The following is a 19738-nucleotide window of genomic DNA, read 5'->3' as shown; positions in this document are numbered from 1 at the left end:
CACCAGTAAAACTAGGAGGACGCTAATGCTCAGTGTATGCAGTCACATAGTCACTTGTTTCTGAATAAAAAAGGCTATCAGAAAATTTAAAAGTTTTATGTCAGGGCTATGAAGTCAGAACACTTCATAGAAAATTTAAGAAATGAGATTTAGTCCTAGATTTATCATTTAGATTCAACTAAAATGCTCCAGACTATTAACGGCAAAGATGACCCAAATGGGTCTAGGGTGGGGGAGCATTACAGGAGAAAGGGAAGTGTGTATGAAGACAGTAGTTTTAATTATTTGAATTGACTGTAAAGTAGCCACATTTTTAACCTTTTAACTTCTGGGTGGGTTGGGTTTTTTTACACTTGTAAAGGCTCATGTAGGATTTTATAGTGTAAATTCAATTGAGCCCTATAGAGATCCAAAACCTCTTTAAAAAATCTTTATGAAACTATAAAATAATAAGGCAGATGATCCTTTCTGTAGACTGAAAATCACTTGATACAATTTCGGATAAAAAAAATCCTAAAATTCCTTAAAAGTTTTTGTTGACTACTTGTCAAATGACAAATGTCTTTTTGCCTGATTTGAGTTGCTGGGTATTTGATGCTCCCATGGATTTGGCACAGGGCATTATTCAGTGTTTCTGATCTTGGGGCCCTGAGCACACAGCAACTTTTGATTTGACTCAGCTTGCATGTTAACAGGTTTTTTTTCAGCTGAAAGTCTTCATGTAATTATCACTTCTAATTGTTTGCATTTTCTTTGGATTTTTGTTGTTGCTGTTGCTGTTGTTGCCTGCTTTTGGAACTTTACGACTATCCAGTGAGAAGGACACTAAAGAGTGGACTAACACCAGAAGAAGCCAAAGCACTGGGCCTCATCAGCACCTCTGAGATGCAGGTTTGATGTCCCAGAGGTGGCGACAAGAGCCATTCATCTGAAGCACATAGGCTGACAACCCTTTGGTGAGGCATTCACTTGCCAGCCTCCTCTGCTGCTCCCAACATCCTGTCCTCCGATAGTGCGATTTTAATAAGCAACAAAAAGCAACCCCCCCCAGCCAGGGCAGAAGAAGGGTGTTCTGCAGCTCAGCACAACATCCGGACAGTAACTGAGGAAGCATTTGGGTGCTTGTAGTTGGAAGCATACGGCTTCTTCTTCTCGTGGTGTGTTGATGTGGGTAGGAGGGGGCTCTCTCTGAGTTAGCTGTCATTATGTGAGCTGTGTTTACGTTGGCTTTCCTTGTGCCCTGTTTTAGTCATTGTAAATGTATGGCATTTTGTCAATGCGAGGAACAGTCCTTAAAGAGGCAAAATAACCCCTGTTACAGCAACACCAATTTTCCTGAAGTAGATTCATTAAGCAAAGATGCACAGTCTGTGCAACCCTGTGGTTTGTTGGGGGTTTTTTGTTATTATTTTGCCACCAAAGAATGTAAAAATGTATGTGTACCTTTGTAAATGTACAGAATGAATGTGTGGACATGTGTGCGCGTATCTATACACATACAGTCATGGTGTGAAATCATGCTCTTGCTGAAGCCAGCTGGACCATGATTTTCGTGCTGGGGCCTTACTGTTCCACCTGGACAGGAGGAAAATAATGTCTTTTTGTAGGAACTCAATGTTATTCAATGGGATTCACCCTGTGGGGCAGGAGATGGCCTGCAATACAAGTGGAAAGTTTAGGATCCTGAATTAATATGTATTAATCACACTCATACTGTACATAGCAGCATGCACACAGAGGAGAGGACACAGAACACCTCCCTCTCGTTGAGCTATGGCTGTACTGTGCTTTTGTACAGTTTCAAAGAGATCTATGCCAACAACTTTATGTACTAGATAAATGCATTCAGATGCTAAGATCAAGAAGTTTTGTTCACTTGCCTGTGCCCTTCATGCTGCGTTTGTCTGCTGCAAGATAATGTGGTGATGATTTTATTTCAAATTAGTGGATCTGAATATGAAACAGCCCTGCTAAAAGGCTGCTGCATTTTTGCTGTTCTTTACTCTTTTTGTGATTATCCTTGATGAAAGTGGAGAGGGTACCATGGTGAACACTCCAATATGTTTGTCCTTATCTCACTGTTTTATAACTGACTTTTATAACTGCCCTCAGCATGTGTGTTTGAAGAACCTTTAGTCGTCTTGTCTGCCTTTGCGGACATACACAGCAGTGAAGATGAACTCAACACAGTCACCCTAGCCAGTGCTGAGGCACTGTGAAGAGAACTGCAAACAACGGTAATGCAAAAGGGAACTTTTTAAGCCAAAGTCTGTATATGGCCAATTGATACTCAAGGATGCACAAGACTATCTCTTTCTGTTGCCTTAGCCTCTAAGATTAAGGGTGTATCTGCACATCAGTAACAGCTGAGGCTTCCTTCAAGCTAGTTAAGTGGGGAACTGCAGCAGTTTAGTCATGGTAACAGGGTTTGATTTTAGTTGCAAAACACACTTGAAAAGTAGGGTTAAGTAATAGTCTATGCTGGGCTCCTAATGCCGTAGCTTTGTTGCTTCTGGCACCTAAGCTAGGTCAGGTACTGCAAGTTATTCTACTCTGCTCTCATTAAGGATGGGATAATTGCTGAAGATCGTTCAGGATACTTGAACCAAACACAGTAAACCTTTGAAACTTTGGTCATCCATCACAACACATTGAGCACAGCATCCGAGTGATGAAAAACGCAGATAGTTGACAACACTGCAATGAGTTTTGCAATTGAATGTCCTATCTATACTGTCCACCCTCTTGATCATAACATTTAATTCTTTATCTGGCAATGCCTTGGATCTTCATGTTTCAGGGTCCATGGGGTAGAAAGGTGCTAATGAGCAAGGATTCTCAAGCACAGCATTGAGTCTGATGTGGTTTTCCCCTCACCTTGTTAAAAAGTCAATTTTACAAGTAGGGAGAAGGCAGTAGTTGTATAATTAATAAAATGAATCGTGTATTTGAAAGCTATGGAAAGAAGGAAGCTGGTTAGGGAACAGAAAGAAGCGGCATATAATTAATTTCACTGTCATCAAGCAAGACCTACAAGCATCTGGATTTTAAAGTGGAACTTTATGTGCTGCTCACCATTATGGGCTTTTAAAATCTCTCTTAAGGATGCTTAGAACAAAGGAATGAAGGTAATGGGGGTTTGTGGAGGTCTTTGAAGTCTGAAACAAGAGGAAGATACCCTGAATGTAATGGTTATGTTGAACTGTGATACTTGCTAAGTGAGAAAAGAAGCAAAAATGCAACAAAATGCATTTATGCCAACAGAGGTCCTGTATTTGATTGGAGGGAGAAAATCAATCAATTTTTTAAAACAGAATAATTAAAATGTGCTGAATGTGCAAAGTAGGTGGCTGTTGGTGACCACTTGCTAACAGGAAACTAATTTGTCTTTCATTTAGACATAGCTCAGCATCTGTGTCTGAAACACAATAGCTGATTAAATACTCATAGTTGGGTATATGTATTTTTCAAGAATTGTGCAAAAAAAGTGCAAAACTTCATATGCCCCTTATGGAGGAGAAAATTAGATATGGGGAGTGGGGTTAGAATAAGTTCAGGAAAAAAAGCTGGTTTCTTTCAGATTCTCTGGATGCAACTGTCTTAATGTGAAGCATATTCTTCCTTGTCTATTTTTCCATTGTGTTTCTTTTTCTGTTCCTGCTCTGTATGTGTAAAACCGATACCATTTTTTCTGAAGGATAACTTGGTCTTGTTTATGCAGTAGTGTACAGTCAGCTTCATTCCACTGTCTAAAATGTTTATTGCAACAAGGTCATGAAACACAGTAACAATGCAAGAACTACAGAAAAGATTTCCATTTTGGTTCCTAGTAAAAGTGGCACAGTGGCCCAATGTGCTAATCTGTATGGTGGCAGTATTTCCTCCAGAGTCTGCTGGCGTGTCCTGACTGTGGAAATAACATTTGTTCCCCTTCATCTGACTGCTGGATCCCAGATGAATTGGAGGAATTGGTTATATTTGCATGCCTCTGTCTAATCAGGTTGTAACCTTCAGGTTTTGAGTTGCTGCCTGCCCCTCCATCATCGAAAGAGCCCACTGTAAGGAAGTAGCAATTGTTTTAAAATGTGTGTGAGATGTGGATTGGTTTTGTGACAAGTATAAAGGTCTTGGAAACACAATGTAGTAACACATGTTCCCATTTCTCACTTAGAGCTCCGTGAAGGCTGTTTTTAAACACTTGCAGCCATAATAACTACCTCTCTTTCTCATAGTACCAGTCAGCTGCAAATGTAGCACTCAGAGTTCTGTATCTCCACCGAGCTCTCAGAGTTGCTGCTGGTGTTCATTCCAGCACCCATCTGCTGCCAATAACTTGTCTGTCCGTCTACCAACATAATGCCTTCCCAATTTGGATGCTGAGGTAAACTTTAGCATATGAAATGGCCACCAAAGGGAAACTATCCTAATTTCCTTTCATCTCTCTTGGTGTTTAGAAACAGACTGCATAGCAATACTTTGTATTCCCTTGCTCCCAGCTGAGGGATAACTTTTAGTAGCAGTTATATGGCTGCGGTGAAGAAACACCCCCAGGGAATGCTGTGTGCCACAATCGAGAATGAAAGATCCCTCACAAAAATTAAATTCATCACTCTTCACCTTTCAGTAAGGCCAGGCACCAGGCTCATGGATTCCAGATGTTTTATAGCCCCTTGGCTGCTATGTGTGACCCTTCTGTTTAGACATAGATCCCTGTCCATAATCCAAAATCAACAAAAAAAATGCTGGTTTAATGAGGGTCTTTCTTGCTCCAATAAATACTGGAAACAGCATAAAAGCAGTGTTCAAAATACATTGCTTTTTCTCTTTTGACCCTCTTTTATCATAAATCTCTGCAGTGATCGACTCTGTCAGCAAAATAAGGCATCAGATTTGTAGGTAGACAAGACTGGCTTTTACCTTCATAGAAAGTCATATATATATATATACATATATATAGGTAAGAGTTCATGCCCTGATTTAACAGAAATTGGTTGTCAGAGTCTTGGTGTGACTGAACAGCAAGGGCCTCCTGCAGGGTGCTCCGTTCCCCCTCAAGGTACTAGATAACGTGGCAGGCGAGCACCTTAAATCCCCAGTGTGCTATGCTCTAGACATACCCTGGCAAACGCTAAAAGCTACTGACAAGTCACAAGTGAGGGCTGCAGCATCTCCTGCAAACCCGAGGAGCACAATGCCACTGTAGGTGCAGTAAATATTTCCTCGTATCGGGCACCGCTCTACGCCGGTGTCCCTGGTAGTGTAATAACAACAGCGAGCGTCTGCCTAAAACGCTTTAGAAACATTTGGCTGGTGGTAGTAGTCTGGATTCAGGTGTGTGTACACTGTGTGGTTTTTGTTTTTACAATGCTTTGATTTCACTGAGATGAATGGGGACAAGGCAATGGCCTACCAGTTTCACACCCTTTCTCCTCCCGCTACATCTCGTAGGCAGGTGTACACGCTGCCTGCCTCGACCTAAAGGATGTGCAGGGACATGGTATCAGACAGAAGCACGAGCATATTCCTCTCTCTTTCCCACTCCTGTATGCTCACTGCACATGTACCACTCCTCTCATCAATTTCGAGGTGGGTTGTGCGTGAGTGTGCAGGCAGAGCCTGACCCTGTGTGCTGGATGATGGCCCTGCATTTCCAGCATCGGGACGCAGGAAATACTTGCCTAAACTGTAAGGACTACAGCTGTTGATGTTTCTCCAAAGGAAAAACTGCCAGGTACTTACAGGCTCTGAAAGAAAATAAACTGAAGCATTTTCATAAGAGAAAATATGTGGTTATAGGCAATTCTTGAAGATGATTTGCAAACACTCAAACAACCTGTAAGGCTTACCTTCCTTTTTTTTTTTTTAATGGGGCAGCAATTGGCTCAATTGGCATTTCAGATACGATCCCAAGAAGTTTTTGGCAAGCAGTGTAATAGTTACATAGCAATTAATGCAAGAAGTTTCGGAGATGTTCTATAGTTTTATGTTTACGCCAAAAAAAAAAAAAGAAAAAAACGAAAAAAAATATTTTTAATTAGTCCATTTCACATCGAGTGGCATAGAGATATATTTTGTTTAATCACTATCTAATACAGAGGCTTCTGTGAAAGAAAAGGTTTATTTGTAGCATTGGGTACATTTCTCCTTTTTAAAGACTGTCTACGCGTATAGTGTCCTTTTTTGTGAGCTGGGAATTGTAAAAAAATGTAAAGTAGAAAAGGATGTGTTTCTTAGGCAAAGGAAAAATACTGTAAAATTGTGTAAATGTCACTACTCATGTTTTTTCATGTTTTGTGTAGCATAGTGTAAAATAGGCTTTCCAGCAGTGTTATTCTGTGAATTGTAATTTAAAAAACAAGCCATGCATGGGCAGAGATATTATCTACAGGTCCTTTTGGTTGAGTTTTTGTTTTTGTTTGTTTTCTCATTCTAGGTTAATTTGTTTTATGTTAAATTTAATTGCCCATAAAACCGCATTTTTGTTTCTCAGTTTTATTTCATAAAGAACTTGAATTACTCTTTAAGATTTTACTACACACAAAGCTCACCTACCATTTGTGTTGATCCTTCAGAAGCTTTTTCACATTTATTCTAAACCAGGGGATTTTCTTTTTAACACACCCCTCATCTGTCTCTTCTCCCCCCACTCTCCCCACTTTACTGTCTGGAAAGATGCAATCACACTTTTTTTTTTTTTTTTTTTTTTTTTTTTATCCTGTGCCATGCAGGGTCAATATGGAAAACTGACCACAAACCTGTGTCCAAAATTTCTTAATATAAGTAGTTAAATGGCTCACCTCTACAGCATTATGTAAACACATCTTGCAATAAAGCTTTATAAAGCACTGACTGGGCTGGTTCTGGTTTTGTTGATGAAGCCAATCACGGGAGCTTCGGTGGGAAATGGGTGGGAAGGGGTAATGGGTTATTTTTTTCATATCCTCTAAGTATCTGCAAAGCCACCATGTGGACAACAAAACAGCTGCCATTAAGCCATCTGGGTGGTCTCATCATAAAAAACTGATCTTTTACCCCTAGTTTCACAAGTTGAGCCTAATTCCTAATCTTGAGTGAAGAAAATGAAAATGTGTCTCTGGTTCTCAAGGATTTCAGTAATCCAGCCCTACAAATCCTCACTAAACATACAGGGTTACTGCTTGCTGCCATTGGCTTGGAGTTGGTTCCTGCCTTAAAAATACTCTGTGCTCAGAGCACATTGCGTAAAGGTATGAGATTTATAGAAGCAAATATAAATAAAATGAAAGACTACCTGTGTGCAGGGGAGCGTTTCAGATTGCATCTGCATCAAGATGTGAAACACTCCATGTCTGCCAGGGCTTCATAACTCTGAAGGTGGCCAGTAAACGAGACATGCCTTTAACTTGGCTGAAATACATTTCATGCATCACTGTGGAATGTAATTTTCTGGTGGCCATCTATGAGTGCACCTGGACAGGCAGTGGTCTTGCAGTTTTCTTTATTTGCTGGTGTCTGATTCTTTCTTTTCTTGCAATTTCCCCACACGTGAGAGAGCCCAAGCTGACAAATGGGATGTCCCTAGCCCTGTGGAGGGTGACCCGTAGCACAGGGAGTCTTGCACCTGCTCTGAGTGCAGGTTCGGTGAGTACAATGAGAAGGGGGTCAAAATGACACACAGAAACTTAAAATGCTCAGATTTCTACTGCTGGTCCTGCAACAAACTACTCCAAGTCATTGGTCTTCAGAGCTGCACACGTAAAGTCAAAGTCCATTATTCAATGACAGCTACACATGTTTTCAGAAGCATCCTCAAAGGTAAAATAGGTTAACGGAGAGTCTGAGAGAGAATTTTTACCTATGGTTTCAGAGATTGTAGGAGCTGATATAAAAAGCTAGGTATGTAAACCTCCATAGGGAAAAACACCACCTTCCTCCTTTTTAATTAGTTTTTAAAGCTATTTCAAATAAAAAGTTGCCTTCTGGGATATGGCTGCATCCCTGAAAGAGCTGCTTAGCATTCCAGATGCACTGGTGTAAAGTCTAGAGGATGAACGGCTACTAGCCAGAAATGTGGTAATGCTTTTTAAAATAAATATATAAACCAAGTTTATTGGCCAGACACTTCTCTTTTCTATCACAGCATATCCATTAGCAGTTCTAAATTCCAGATGTGCAATGACAATGCGTACATATATTTTTCAGACCTGGTGCCCAGTCAGAACTTTTACGTTGTCACAGAGCAGCCTCTGGCCTGTAGTCAGAGAACTAGTAAGTATGCAGATTATCCATTGCACAGCTGCGTGCCCTGGTTTATAGATGCTTCAGAACAGTTTGAGAACACACAACTAAAGAAAAAGATGCATTTTTTTCCTATTATAACTTCTCCAAGTTTTCTGATGGGAACGCAGTTTGGAAAATGGAGAGAGCTGTTCTTGAAGCTTTACCTCTTGTGAGTTTCTTCGCAGGAAATGAAGAATGACGGCTGTACTTCGTTAGTCAACTATCTGATGAGATGGACCTCTGCTGGGAAATCCCGAAAGGAACACAGTCTACGTGAGGTGTCATGCCAATAAGGGCCTCTATTCCTGGCTTTTCCTGAACGATTTTTGAGCAGGAGCAGGACTCCTCCATCTGTGGAGGTATTCTGCTCAGTAATACTGCATTTCAGTTCCTGTGAGTCAGAGGGGGCTCTTCTCCTCCCCAGCACCCACCCCTCTCCCACCACTTCACCAAGCATGCTGTCTTGCTTAAGCTGAGTCAAGAGCCTTTCATTTGTTATTTATCTGGATCTATCTGGAAAACCCCATGGAGCATGTAACATACAGAAGATGCGTACCAACTCTGGGGAGGGTGAGACCCTTTTGGTGTCCCAAATGGGACTCCCAGGATCACCAGGCACATTCTGCACCATTATTGCTGTAATGATGACCAGAAATGTTTTAAGTGTATGTTAAAAACTTATAAACAAGTTTATAGCCCGGTCTTGGTGAGTGTTCAGATCTCACTGCCTAGACAACAGACAAAATGACTAGTCTTAACTTTTATATATATTTTCCTTTATTTGATCCATACTTAAGGTAATACAAGAAGAGCAGTAGTTAACAAGCAACTAAGAATAAGAAAATACCAGTGAAATCCAACGGCACTTGAAACTGGACAAACTTGAAGGCAAAGGTGAGGTCAAACCCATGTCACAGACTCCAGTAAATATTGTACTGGAACTGTCTCAAGGCAACATTAGCCAAGCCTCTCTTGAAAGAGCCCCACGTTTGATTAACAGAAGTGATTTGAAATCTTCTCCCTGGTACAGGGAGCACAAAGCCCTTCCACAGGCAGGCAGGGCTCAGGTGAGGGACCGACAGGTGCCAAAGGCTCTGGAGTGTGTCCATCGCCACAAAGGCACATGCCATGACTGCATGTTGTATGTAAGTGTTTGTACTAAAAACCTTGGAGTAACCTGTGAAAACACATTTCTTGCAGGTATCCAAAAGTTACAGCAGGGTGAAAATTCTCCTTTTTAATAAAGCAATGAAATATTCAGACTCTTGAACAAGACCTCAAAAAAATGAATCCTCCTTCCATCCTTGTCCAAACTTCCTATAACTATGCACTCAGAGGCTTAAATAATCTTGGCAAGATAAAGCAAAGGAAAATTATTGTTAAAAAGAGGCCCTGGGTATCGTTTCAACAAACTTTTTCCCCACATAAACTTACGGAAAATTATTGACCTCATAGCAAAGTCAAGAAAGAAAGAAACTTCTTAAGAAGTGCTAAGATACCTATTTGAACACAAACTAGACTGCCTCCACATAGGCTTTTCTGCAACACCTCCCAAGTATACTGCGTTAATTATAGGGAACAATAGCTATATGGCTTAATAAATAACAGTCTAAATAATCACAGTATCGACACTGATGACCTATATAAAGCTAGCTGTGAGTATGATGATAAAGTATATTGAATATCAGGCAGTAGTGACTAAAGCCAAATGAAAATTTGATGCTGTTGGCTCTGTGAGCAATGAAAAGAGCCTGATGGACTTCAGTGAGGTTGAATCAAGCCCCCAAAGATAACTATTGCAATGTTAAACTTGATGGAAAATGGAACTGTTTCTCTGACAAAAAGGCCCTAAATCATTTTAACCTCATCAGTTTCACTAGGGAGTTCTCTTTCAAGAACAGATAGCACACTATAGCCTGAAAACCAAGAGTGAATCCTTGCTTCCAGAGAAATTATCTGAAATGTGTTCAGATTACAAGCATGTGGGATGAAACACAGCTAGCATCCAAAATTATATAGTCTGGAAGTTCTACATCTTTTTAGAAGCCAAAACACTGCAAAGTCTGAAAACAAAACAACCTGGAACAGTCAATTGCAATATTGGTTGTGTTGGTTTTTTTTTACTATGGAACATGACAACTATTAAATTTCCTCATAGTAAAATCAAATTTTAGTAGAAACTCTATCATTGTTACAAAATTCTTTACCACATCTTTACAGACAGACAAGGGGTAGATGAGTTACTAGAAACTTGGTTAAGTTCAAGGCTGGTCTTAAGAACTACTGGTATAAGAAGTTTCTTGCCATGCAGTTTTGCTTAATGTAATAGTTCCTTCTCCAAACCTGCATCCTCCACGCAATGTTAACTTACACCATCTTTAGGTTTGGGTTTTTTCCTATGGTGGGAATAATTTGGTTGCATATAGAATGATGTGTTAATTGCTTATTATTCAAAAATATCCTACAAATCTTTCTAAAGGTAATCAGGGTATTCATAAAGTTCTAATTACTTGATATTAGTTAATCTGAGAGTGGGCTTTACATTAAAGTACGTAAAAGATAAATATTCATATTTTATAATAACTCTCACCAACATTATAGAAATTGTTTGTGGAGAGTGCATCTGTGTGCATATTTATGCTTATGGCATTTCACAAGTGGATTTTTGAATATGCAAGTAGATTTTGTAATCTGGTATCTTTTTGTTTTGACTTCTGAACATATTTTTGCAAGGTGGAAAGGCAATGAGATGGTTATGAGTGGTTTTACTTGTGGAAAGCGTTTATTGGTAAGGGAGATGGACAGTGTGAAAAAGTAGCAAGGCTTCTTGCTCTTTGTATCTTTCAGAGCATGAGCTCTCCAACCAGCAATGAAGCAGAAGAACTGGTACACTGGGATATGGATCTCCTGAAGAATGAGCACCAGTTTTTCACCTGTTTCTTACACAGTGTTCACTTCTACAGTCACAACTTCTTACATGTTTAGACATCAGAAGTTCACAAGATCCCAGTAAGAGGGAGCACTGAGGCACATGTGAAAACTGAGACTCCATCAGAGAGGGGTTCTCCCTGCAGAAAGGACACTGCGGGGTGAGGATTTGGGTAACAAAAAGGAAAGCCAATGGCAAGACCCAAATCAGCAGAACAGGTTAAAAGTAAGTGAGGGGAAGCCTTAATGACAAGATTCTTGTTTTGATATACAGGTGAATCCAGCAAAGAAAACTGAAGAGCTCATTTTAGCAGCAACAGTAAGCCCAGATGCAGTAGTAAGTTTGAAGGAGGGGGGATGTTCAGTTGAATGTGCAAGGTAGAAAGGCTGACTTTAGAGAAGTTGTGTATTGATTAATCTACATGAAAACAAGAAGGGGATGGATTATGACCTGTGTGACCATAAGGAGAGTACAAACAGAGAGGACAAGAAAGGGGACATCATACATTTCCCAACTGTTAAATGGATTTGCCTTAAGCAGGCTATCTAAAATCTGTTTTTAAAGAGTTTGAAAACTGCCAAGATTTATTCTTTTGCAATGAGCACCAAAAATATAAATGCAACATAAATGAGGCAAACATCACAGAAAGAAGCTATTCTGGGCCATGCTGCCTTCAGAACATCACAAATTACTTCAGTCCATGGCAGCAAGGACATCACCTCTTGTTGGGCTATACCAGGGGTCCTCAAACTGTTTAACCAGGGGGCCAGCGCGCGGATGCAGTGGCAGGCAGCCATCTGCGGCTGCTTGGTTTCCCCCCCCAACCCCTGGTGGGGGGGGTCTGTAAACACCGGGGGCCGGGTTGAGGACCCTGGGGGGCCGTATCCAGCCCACAGGCTGTAGTTTGAGGACCCCTGGGCTATAGTCAAATCCTGACTGTGGTACACAGGGTAAGCTGTGGTTCAGCTGGTATTGTGTAGAGGAATGAAGGCCGTGGGTTGATCAGCATTGATAACATGCAGCTGTGGCCTTGCCTGGAAGGCAGTGGGTTGATTGACATGGATGATGTGCAGCTGTAGCTCCTTCCTGCTAAGTGGTTAAATTGCCCTGAGGAGTGTGAGGGGGGCTGGGTGGGGGAGGAGGAGTGTCGTCTGTTCTCTGAAGGAAGGAGAAACAGCAGGAACAGTAGACTGACGGATGGTAAAAGCCTTGTTACAGCCTGATAGTTTGCTTGTGCTGCAACAATTGGTGCCCTGTGTGAGGCTGACTGAGTTGGACTCTGACTACAACAGTGTTGCACCTCTGTCTTTGGCAGAAGGTGTGTGCATTCCTCAGCCTCTGGGGTTGATGTACAGGACTCTTGCTGGGGTGAACATCATCAGCTTTCTGGCCTGTTGCTCTCCTGTTTTCAACATTTGTATTGAAGCAGCAGCAGGCACAGAAATGACCAGTAGGTCTCCTTGGTAAAGGATACTCTTTTTTTTTTTCCCCACATCAAATAGCCTTAGGGCTTCTTCAAGTAACTTTTTATACCCTTAGGATGTCTAAAATTATTGGTAAGGGTGCTGCTAGAGTTAATGAGGGCAATAATCAGAACAAGTTTGAGGCTGCAGACAAGGTGCCAGAGTCTTTTAACCCCAGCAAGACAGCACAGAGCCCTCTCATCTCAAGGGGAGTTGAATATTGTGGAGATGGCTGTACTGTGCTTTGTGTTGCACAAGATCTTGTTAAGGAGTATTTCAGTCATTAGCTGGGAGGGTTTCACAAATGTGTATCTCCCCTAAACAAGCAGAAATTAGTGCAGCATTGTGTCAGTGGTACTGAAAGCTCAATGAAACGTGCAGTTGGTCACTCCCCTTGTAGCCAGGGATCTCACAAATATCACTGACAGAAGCTTTGGTTAAACTTGGGTTTGTTTTCTCCTTTTTCGGTCACTCTTTGTCCACCCTGATGGAGTTATTCTCTCTTAATAAACTGTTTGGGTCAGCAGATACAGGCAAAGTTTAATGCAATTCATCCTTAGCTGCCAAAACTGATCAGAGGAAATAGGAAGATGAGAGTCAAATAGCTCTGTGGTCTCCCCAGTCAGACTGTTAGCAGCTTAACTTTCTCCTTGGAAGTGAAAAGGGTGTAATTGTGGAGAGAAAGCTGGCTTACTGCAATGCAGAGAATGTATACGTTTTCTGTATATATTAGTACCACAATTTGCAGGGAACTCTAAAAATTCTTTTCAGAAGGTATATTCTTCCTGACAGCATTGCCGTCTTTACAGTATTCAGGGGTAGTTTTCTCGCAAAGTCAGAGTACACAGAGAATAGAAGTCCTTGGAAATATTTCTGACTCCAGGTAGGTAGCAGTTGGCTTTTGCTTTGATCAGCTTAAAGGTTCCAGTTGCTTATTGTCCTATGTTTTTGTTTCTGTTAACTTTTTTTGGCACTGGGTTCCAGGAATTCATTGCACACAATCTATAAATTTCTTTGCGTGGTCTCTGACGCCAGGGTGCTGACCCAGGAGTAAGCACAGACTCCTCGGAGCAGAACCCTGACAACCCACCACTTCCCAACTAATACCACTGCGCTCCCCTTCTGTGCTTCCTTCCTGGGATCCAGAAATAAGTAATCATGTACAGGACCACTGGGTTGAAATACTCATTTTCTACTGTCAGCTTAATATTTAATACAGAAATTACTACTAGCAAGTGAGGGAGATAAACAAACATGTTCTTTTCTATTTCATGCAGAAAATTTTCTGACTAGGCTCTATGATCAAAATCTAGAGACTTTGAAAAAGAGAACTTGAATGTAAAAGTCATCAGAAAACTCAGAGGGCAGAGAATTAAAAAACAGGGGGGAGGGGCAGAGGAGGGGACAACACAGACATTATGGAACCTAGCCTGGGAAACTAAAGTAACCAGAACTGATTTGGAATTTCTTGATGAGGAAACTAAAACCAGTGCTGTTTGGAAAGATGGTCAGTCTTGGGGACCCTCTTGGGGAGGGGTGGGGGGGAAGATATTTTTTAAAATCTGTTTCTATTTTTTCAAATAAAACCCATGTTTTTAAAGTTCAAAAAATAGATTAGTTTTGAAATTTTGATAAATATAAAATAAAGTATTAAGAATCTGGGAAAAAAAATAAGATTTTCATTTTCAAAAGGTTTGAAGGTTTTTACTTTCTTTGTGCTAATTAAGACTCTGGGACCATTCTAATACCACAAAGGTATTAATGTGACAAAAAATTCACTTTCTGCATAGTTGCAGAGGTGATACATTGGAAAGCCAATCCAATCTTGATATAAGGACATAATGGAATATGAATTACTCATGTAAAGGAATAATTATTTATTATCTACAGTTTGCTTATTGGCATATCTTCACTGGGAATATGAGACCTAGAGAAACAGAAATAGAAAAAAAAAGGTCAAATTTAGAAATCTATGTTCACTAGACTGCAGCTGTTGCAATCCAATAGCAAAATCAAGTGAGCCAAACTCTAGGTAACACTAGTGCTTCAAAAAGAGTGTAAGATGCTACCGTTAATACCCATACTCGTGGTAAGAGTTCAAGAACTCAGAAAAAGGGAGTTTAAAACAGATTGTTCTGACATCATGTTTTTGGACTACATAAATGGATGTACAATTTTTGAATAGGTGATGGATTAAATTTTGTAGGCAATTATATCTACTCAGCTCTGTTGACTTGGCAGATAAGCAGAAAACAGAATTTGAGTTTCAGTTACTACTCCCTTATCCTGATAGCGTAAGATTTTCTTACAATTTTATGAGCTACAGGTTTAAGCTGAAATTTAACCCCACAGCACAAACTGACGAAGAAGATAATTTCTTCCTTTTGCTTTGAACCACATTAGAAATCTTTACAATTTGGAGCTCTAAATGCATTTCAGAGTGGACTGTAGTGCCATTAGATACATAATTGTTTATATAACATCTAGTCATGGTTACTCATCAAGAGCCCAGTGTTGAATCAGACTGAAGGATGCTTGTACAGAGTATGACTACAGTATAAAATGACACTTCACTACAGCAATAAGGAAAAGAGTCAACTTTTGCTTGTTCCCGTTATAAAATGTGAATGCAGTCTTGAGTGCACCGATGTAAGAAAATTTCTGGCTATCATTAAAGCCTAAATTATTCTTAAGTGGATTTTCCACTATAGATCCTCTTCTGAGATATTTTGACTTTGTAGTACATCACAGCAAATGACTCCTTAAAAAATACATGATCCTTAAGAGCAGCAACATTTTAAATGTTGGAACCAACCATTTCAGGTCTCTCAATTGAGAGAACTGTGGTTGCAAGATAACTGCCTTGTGGCATGTGTTTTCAAAGTCTTTACTTACACTTGGCAGAAATGACATTATCCACAGCTTTGGAAAGAACTTTTGGCTGAAGTTTCTGGCTGTGATAAACCTCATGAATATAGTTATGCCCAGAGGGTAATCGGAGTTGAAGTAGACCATGAGACTTTGGAGACTTTTTTTTTAATGATGATAGTATTCTCTATTTGTCACTTCTGAAGTTTTGAAGCTTGTGTATGAGGCCACAAAATATCCCTGCCATCTAAAATGTATGTCTTTTGGATTATAATGGACTGATTACTGCTGACCTGTCAGCTGGAGCAGTTGCAACTTCTACGATTTCATTGTGTGCGTAAACAAGGGGTTTAGTATTTAATTGTAGACCAGTTGCATTTCCATACAATATGCCAATGACTATTCGAGTACAAAATTTTTTGCCCAGATGTTCACACAGCACAGCTGAAATGAAAAAACAAACAAACCAAACCCAGCCTGACCAAACCTATTAACTCTAGAAGAAAGTCCTGAAATCTCTCCCAGGGACTGTGGGTGATTTCACACCACAGTATACTGCATGTTTGATTAATTCTCATCAAGGAGGCTTCTGAAAAGCAGAGCTGTTGCCACACCTCACAGAGGTGGCAGGACATCTCAAATCATCCAGACATCACCTGGAAGAGCAGCCAGTAGAGACCAGCTAGAGTGCACAGACAAGGCCTTATTAAGCTGAAAGGTAGCTGTCATTAAGTGAGTAGCATTCTCTTTGTTTATGCTGCAGATCATATTTTGGCCACAGATAAGCAGGTGACCTGATTTTGCTGTGGGTCCATGTGAGCAGCTCTCAAAAACCTGAGGAAAGCAGAGAATGTGTCTGAAGAGCTTAACTAGTGCCTTTAGAGCATGACAAGTCCAGTTTAGAACAGGTAATCATCACTTAGCATAAATTAATATTGTTCTTTGCACCTACTCAACCTCTTAACATGTGCCAGCAGATGATCTGCAGGCATAAAAACACCTTTGTAAACAGGCATCAATGGCACATGGGGCTTGGCACTGTATGTAAGTAAGACTGAGACAGTTCTTGCTTAGAGGAGTTAAAAAAATTAATAATGCATTTGCTTTGCATGATAGCTGAAAATCAAGTAACTGTGGCTGCCCTCCTTGTGCTGGAAGAGCCTAGGAAAACAGTTATGGGATGTGGAGCAGTGACGGTGTGGTTCAGTCTGCTTGCAGGTTACAACAGCACCTTTACCTGATGTAGTAGGGTGTACTGCAGGGCCCACATGTGAAGGAGGTAGGATTGTGGCTTTAGGTATCACTGGTCGTGGATACAGCTCTGCTATTTTAGTGCTTTGCTCTCACATGTACATCCATGTGTTCACTTTGCCACTAATGTGGCAAGCACTGCTGCATTGATATCCTAGTCAGTTGGAACATGGCACATCAGAAAACCAGTTCTTAATGCATTTGAAGTGCTCTGTTGATGCTTTATAACATTCATTTGCATTAAAATGAAATGGAATGTATTTAAAAGAGTTAAATGTCTTCCAGAATGCCTAATATAGATTATATCTGTTTCATTACTTTTATTGTTTTCTCATAAAGTAATGATCTGTAGTTTGTTTAAATGAATTTATTTCCTACAAAAAAGCACACGCTGATTATATCACTGTCCTTGAATACCTCCAGTTGGGTCAATACCAAATTCATTTTTCCATTTATTTTGTGGGGGATTAACAGGAACATGCTGTAGTCCACCAGGTTATCACCCTCCGTGACTCCTGTACAGTGTTTGTATTCTGGAATCCTGCTGGTATTTGAAGTATTATTAAAAGTTAATTCCCCTCAACTAAAGATCCCCCAGCAAAAAATTTCAGGACTTTTGCATTCAGGATATTTAGGCCTTGTCATGGTTTAATCCCAGCCAAAACCAAGACAAAGCTTGATGATTTTTTCCTAGTTTATCTCTTAATGAGTACTGATTAGCAGTAGTGGTTAGAAACTTATTTTTCTCTTATGAAAATTGTAACTCATTCTGCTTCTTTCCAAATGCAGAACAAAAGTACTAATGCCATGCTTCTGTCTTTTCTTCATCAACATTCCTACATTAACAGTTTTACTGCTAATGAGCTACCCTATTACAAGGATTAATGTCTAGTATATGCAAATTTCTTCTTAACATGCATAGGTCCGCCAGTCATCATTTCTGTTTCTATCATCATCTTTTCTTCATTTGACATTTATCATGTTACAGATTTCACCTTACCACTAAAAATAGATGAGCTTTTAGCAAAATTTACCTTCTTTCCTCATTTGAAATTCAAGAAACCTGATTATCTAATCGACAGCTCTCACAGAACTTTAAGTTTTCATTCACAGTTTTCTTTCTAACACTTCAGTGTTACTTTTTTCCTCTTTCAAAATTTTCAGACTTAAATACCAAAAATAATATTATGTAGAGCTATTCTCCCTGCATACATAAGCTTGTTATGGTCACGGTAATTTAGTATATTTTATCTGTCATTAAAATGTTCACAAGTTAGAAAGTGTTGGAGAGTTATAGGGGCAAACAGGAATTCAGTTACAGCGGACATCCAAAAAAATCATGGCTGAAAATAACGAACATGGCAAGGTTCTTGAACAAATTCCCATACTTATCTACTATGAGATTTATTGGGCAAAATGTAAAATTGTAAAAATGTCAGTAATCACAGTGCACTTTTCCTGACTGTGACTCCACATACATACTGTCTGTCATAAACATTGTAACTAGCCAGTTTTTCAGGCCATTTGCAAGCCTGCCAGTTGGATTCATAAATTTTGTGACTCTGTTGACTTGAGAAGGTGAATTAGAGAAGTAAAAGCTTAAAAGATGCATAGAGTATCCGTGTGTCCTCACAGAATGGTGTAATTGTTTTAATGGTCCTTACTTCCTGACAGAAGAAGGCATGGTTAAAATCATGCTAAAAACAAGTTTCTCCTCTTGTAAAAGTTAGGGCTGCCCTGTGCTGATGCAGCCGATTGAAGCTTGATGCTCTTGCCTTCACTTGAAAAATGCCACTGCAGAGCTTATCACCAAGGTAAAGCTTTGCTTCTGTGGGCTGAACGAGAGAGCACCCTGTCGGACCCAGCCTGCTGGGTATAGCTGAGGTCTGCCCATGCAGAAATTCATGTGTACTAGGGAAGGGCACTGATCTCATGCCTCTGTCCAGGGAACTCCAGGTAAGGTGAAGTCCTCATGTTTGAGCTCTATACCTACCTCATTCAAATCGCAGAGTTTCATTTAGGATATTTCACATTTAATCCAGAATAGTTTTATCTTTATCACTTGCTCATAACAGTGCTTCAATAACACTCCTCATTAGTGTTCTTATGCCATTGGTAATCCCTTTATTCATAAATAATCTACAAAAGGGATGGAACAAGTATTTTGGAAGTTTTCTTCTCATGATGTAGGTATCTAGCAATTTTGGGTAGGTTAGATTAATCTAGAAAGGCTCCTCCTAGAAATCTAGAATCCTACAAGTCCTTTTCCTATTAATTTGGAAATGTCTTTGGACATCTTTTTCTGGCCACCTAAGGAAACCCTAAGAAAACATTGTAATCTACTCTGAGATGTCTGTAAAATGGCGGCTGGAATCCTGCTCCCATTGAATCCAGTGACCCGTGATTGCTGTAGGCAGCTGTGGCTGCTTCCCCTCTTCTTTGATTTTCACCGAGGAAGAACTGGGTCAGGTGTACGCTCCTTGCTTGAGAGCCCTCAGACAAGAAGTCTGAATCAAGACCTGCATTGTTCAGCTGAACTACAGTCACAGAGGGCAGGGAGCACACCGGCCAGCAGCCAACATGCTTCCAGACCACTGCATGCTCCCAAGCCCCATCGCTCATTACCTAAGCGAACTCAGGATCTCCTGCTCTCATCCCTCCTGAAGGGAATGATTTGTCTAAGACCTCCAGTGAAACTTATCTAATTGAGGGAGGTCTGTGGGAACTCATGAAGAACGGACCACAGGAGAAAGAACATAATGCAATACGACTAGTGGAGGTTTAGGCCGCAAGGGCATTGCGACCTTGGGGCCTGTGGTTATACAAAACAGGATGTAGGTCCGGTTATAACCGAAACTGTCAGCAAGCATAAGATTGAGGCATACAATAGAAAGTACCGAAGCATAACTTGTAACCCTAGGAAACGAAATAAGCAGAGTGAAGAGGAACAGCGAATAAGGAATTTAGC

General features: G+C 40.3%; 1 protein-coding gene across 4 annotated transcripts in view; it reads left to right on the top strand.

The window, feature by feature from the left end:
- The window catches only part of FHOD3 (formin homology 2 domain containing 3), a 415647-nt gene extending 408802 nt beyond the window's left edge, over nt 1–6845 (top strand). For all 4 annotated transcript variants that reach the window (XM_055705739.1, XM_055705737.1, XM_055705738.1 and 1 more), the window contains one exon: nt 815–6845. In XM_055705739.1, coding sequence (XP_055561714.1) covers nt 815–897 — 83 coding nt within the window. In that variant the 3' untranslated portion in view covers nt 898–6845. The remainder of the gene's footprint in view (nt 1–814) is intronic.
- The last annotated feature ends 12893 nt before the right edge of the window (nt 6846–19738 follow it).

This window comes from Falco cherrug, chromosome 3, assembly GCF_023634085.1.
Source record: "Falco cherrug isolate bFalChe1 chromosome 3, bFalChe1.pri, whole genome shotgun sequence".
Taxonomy (NCBI): domain Eukaryota; kingdom Metazoa; phylum Chordata; class Aves; order Falconiformes; family Falconidae; genus Falco; species Falco cherrug.
The sequence above is the reverse complement of the archived record's forward strand: the minus strand, read 5'-3'. Positions and strand labels throughout refer to the sequence as shown.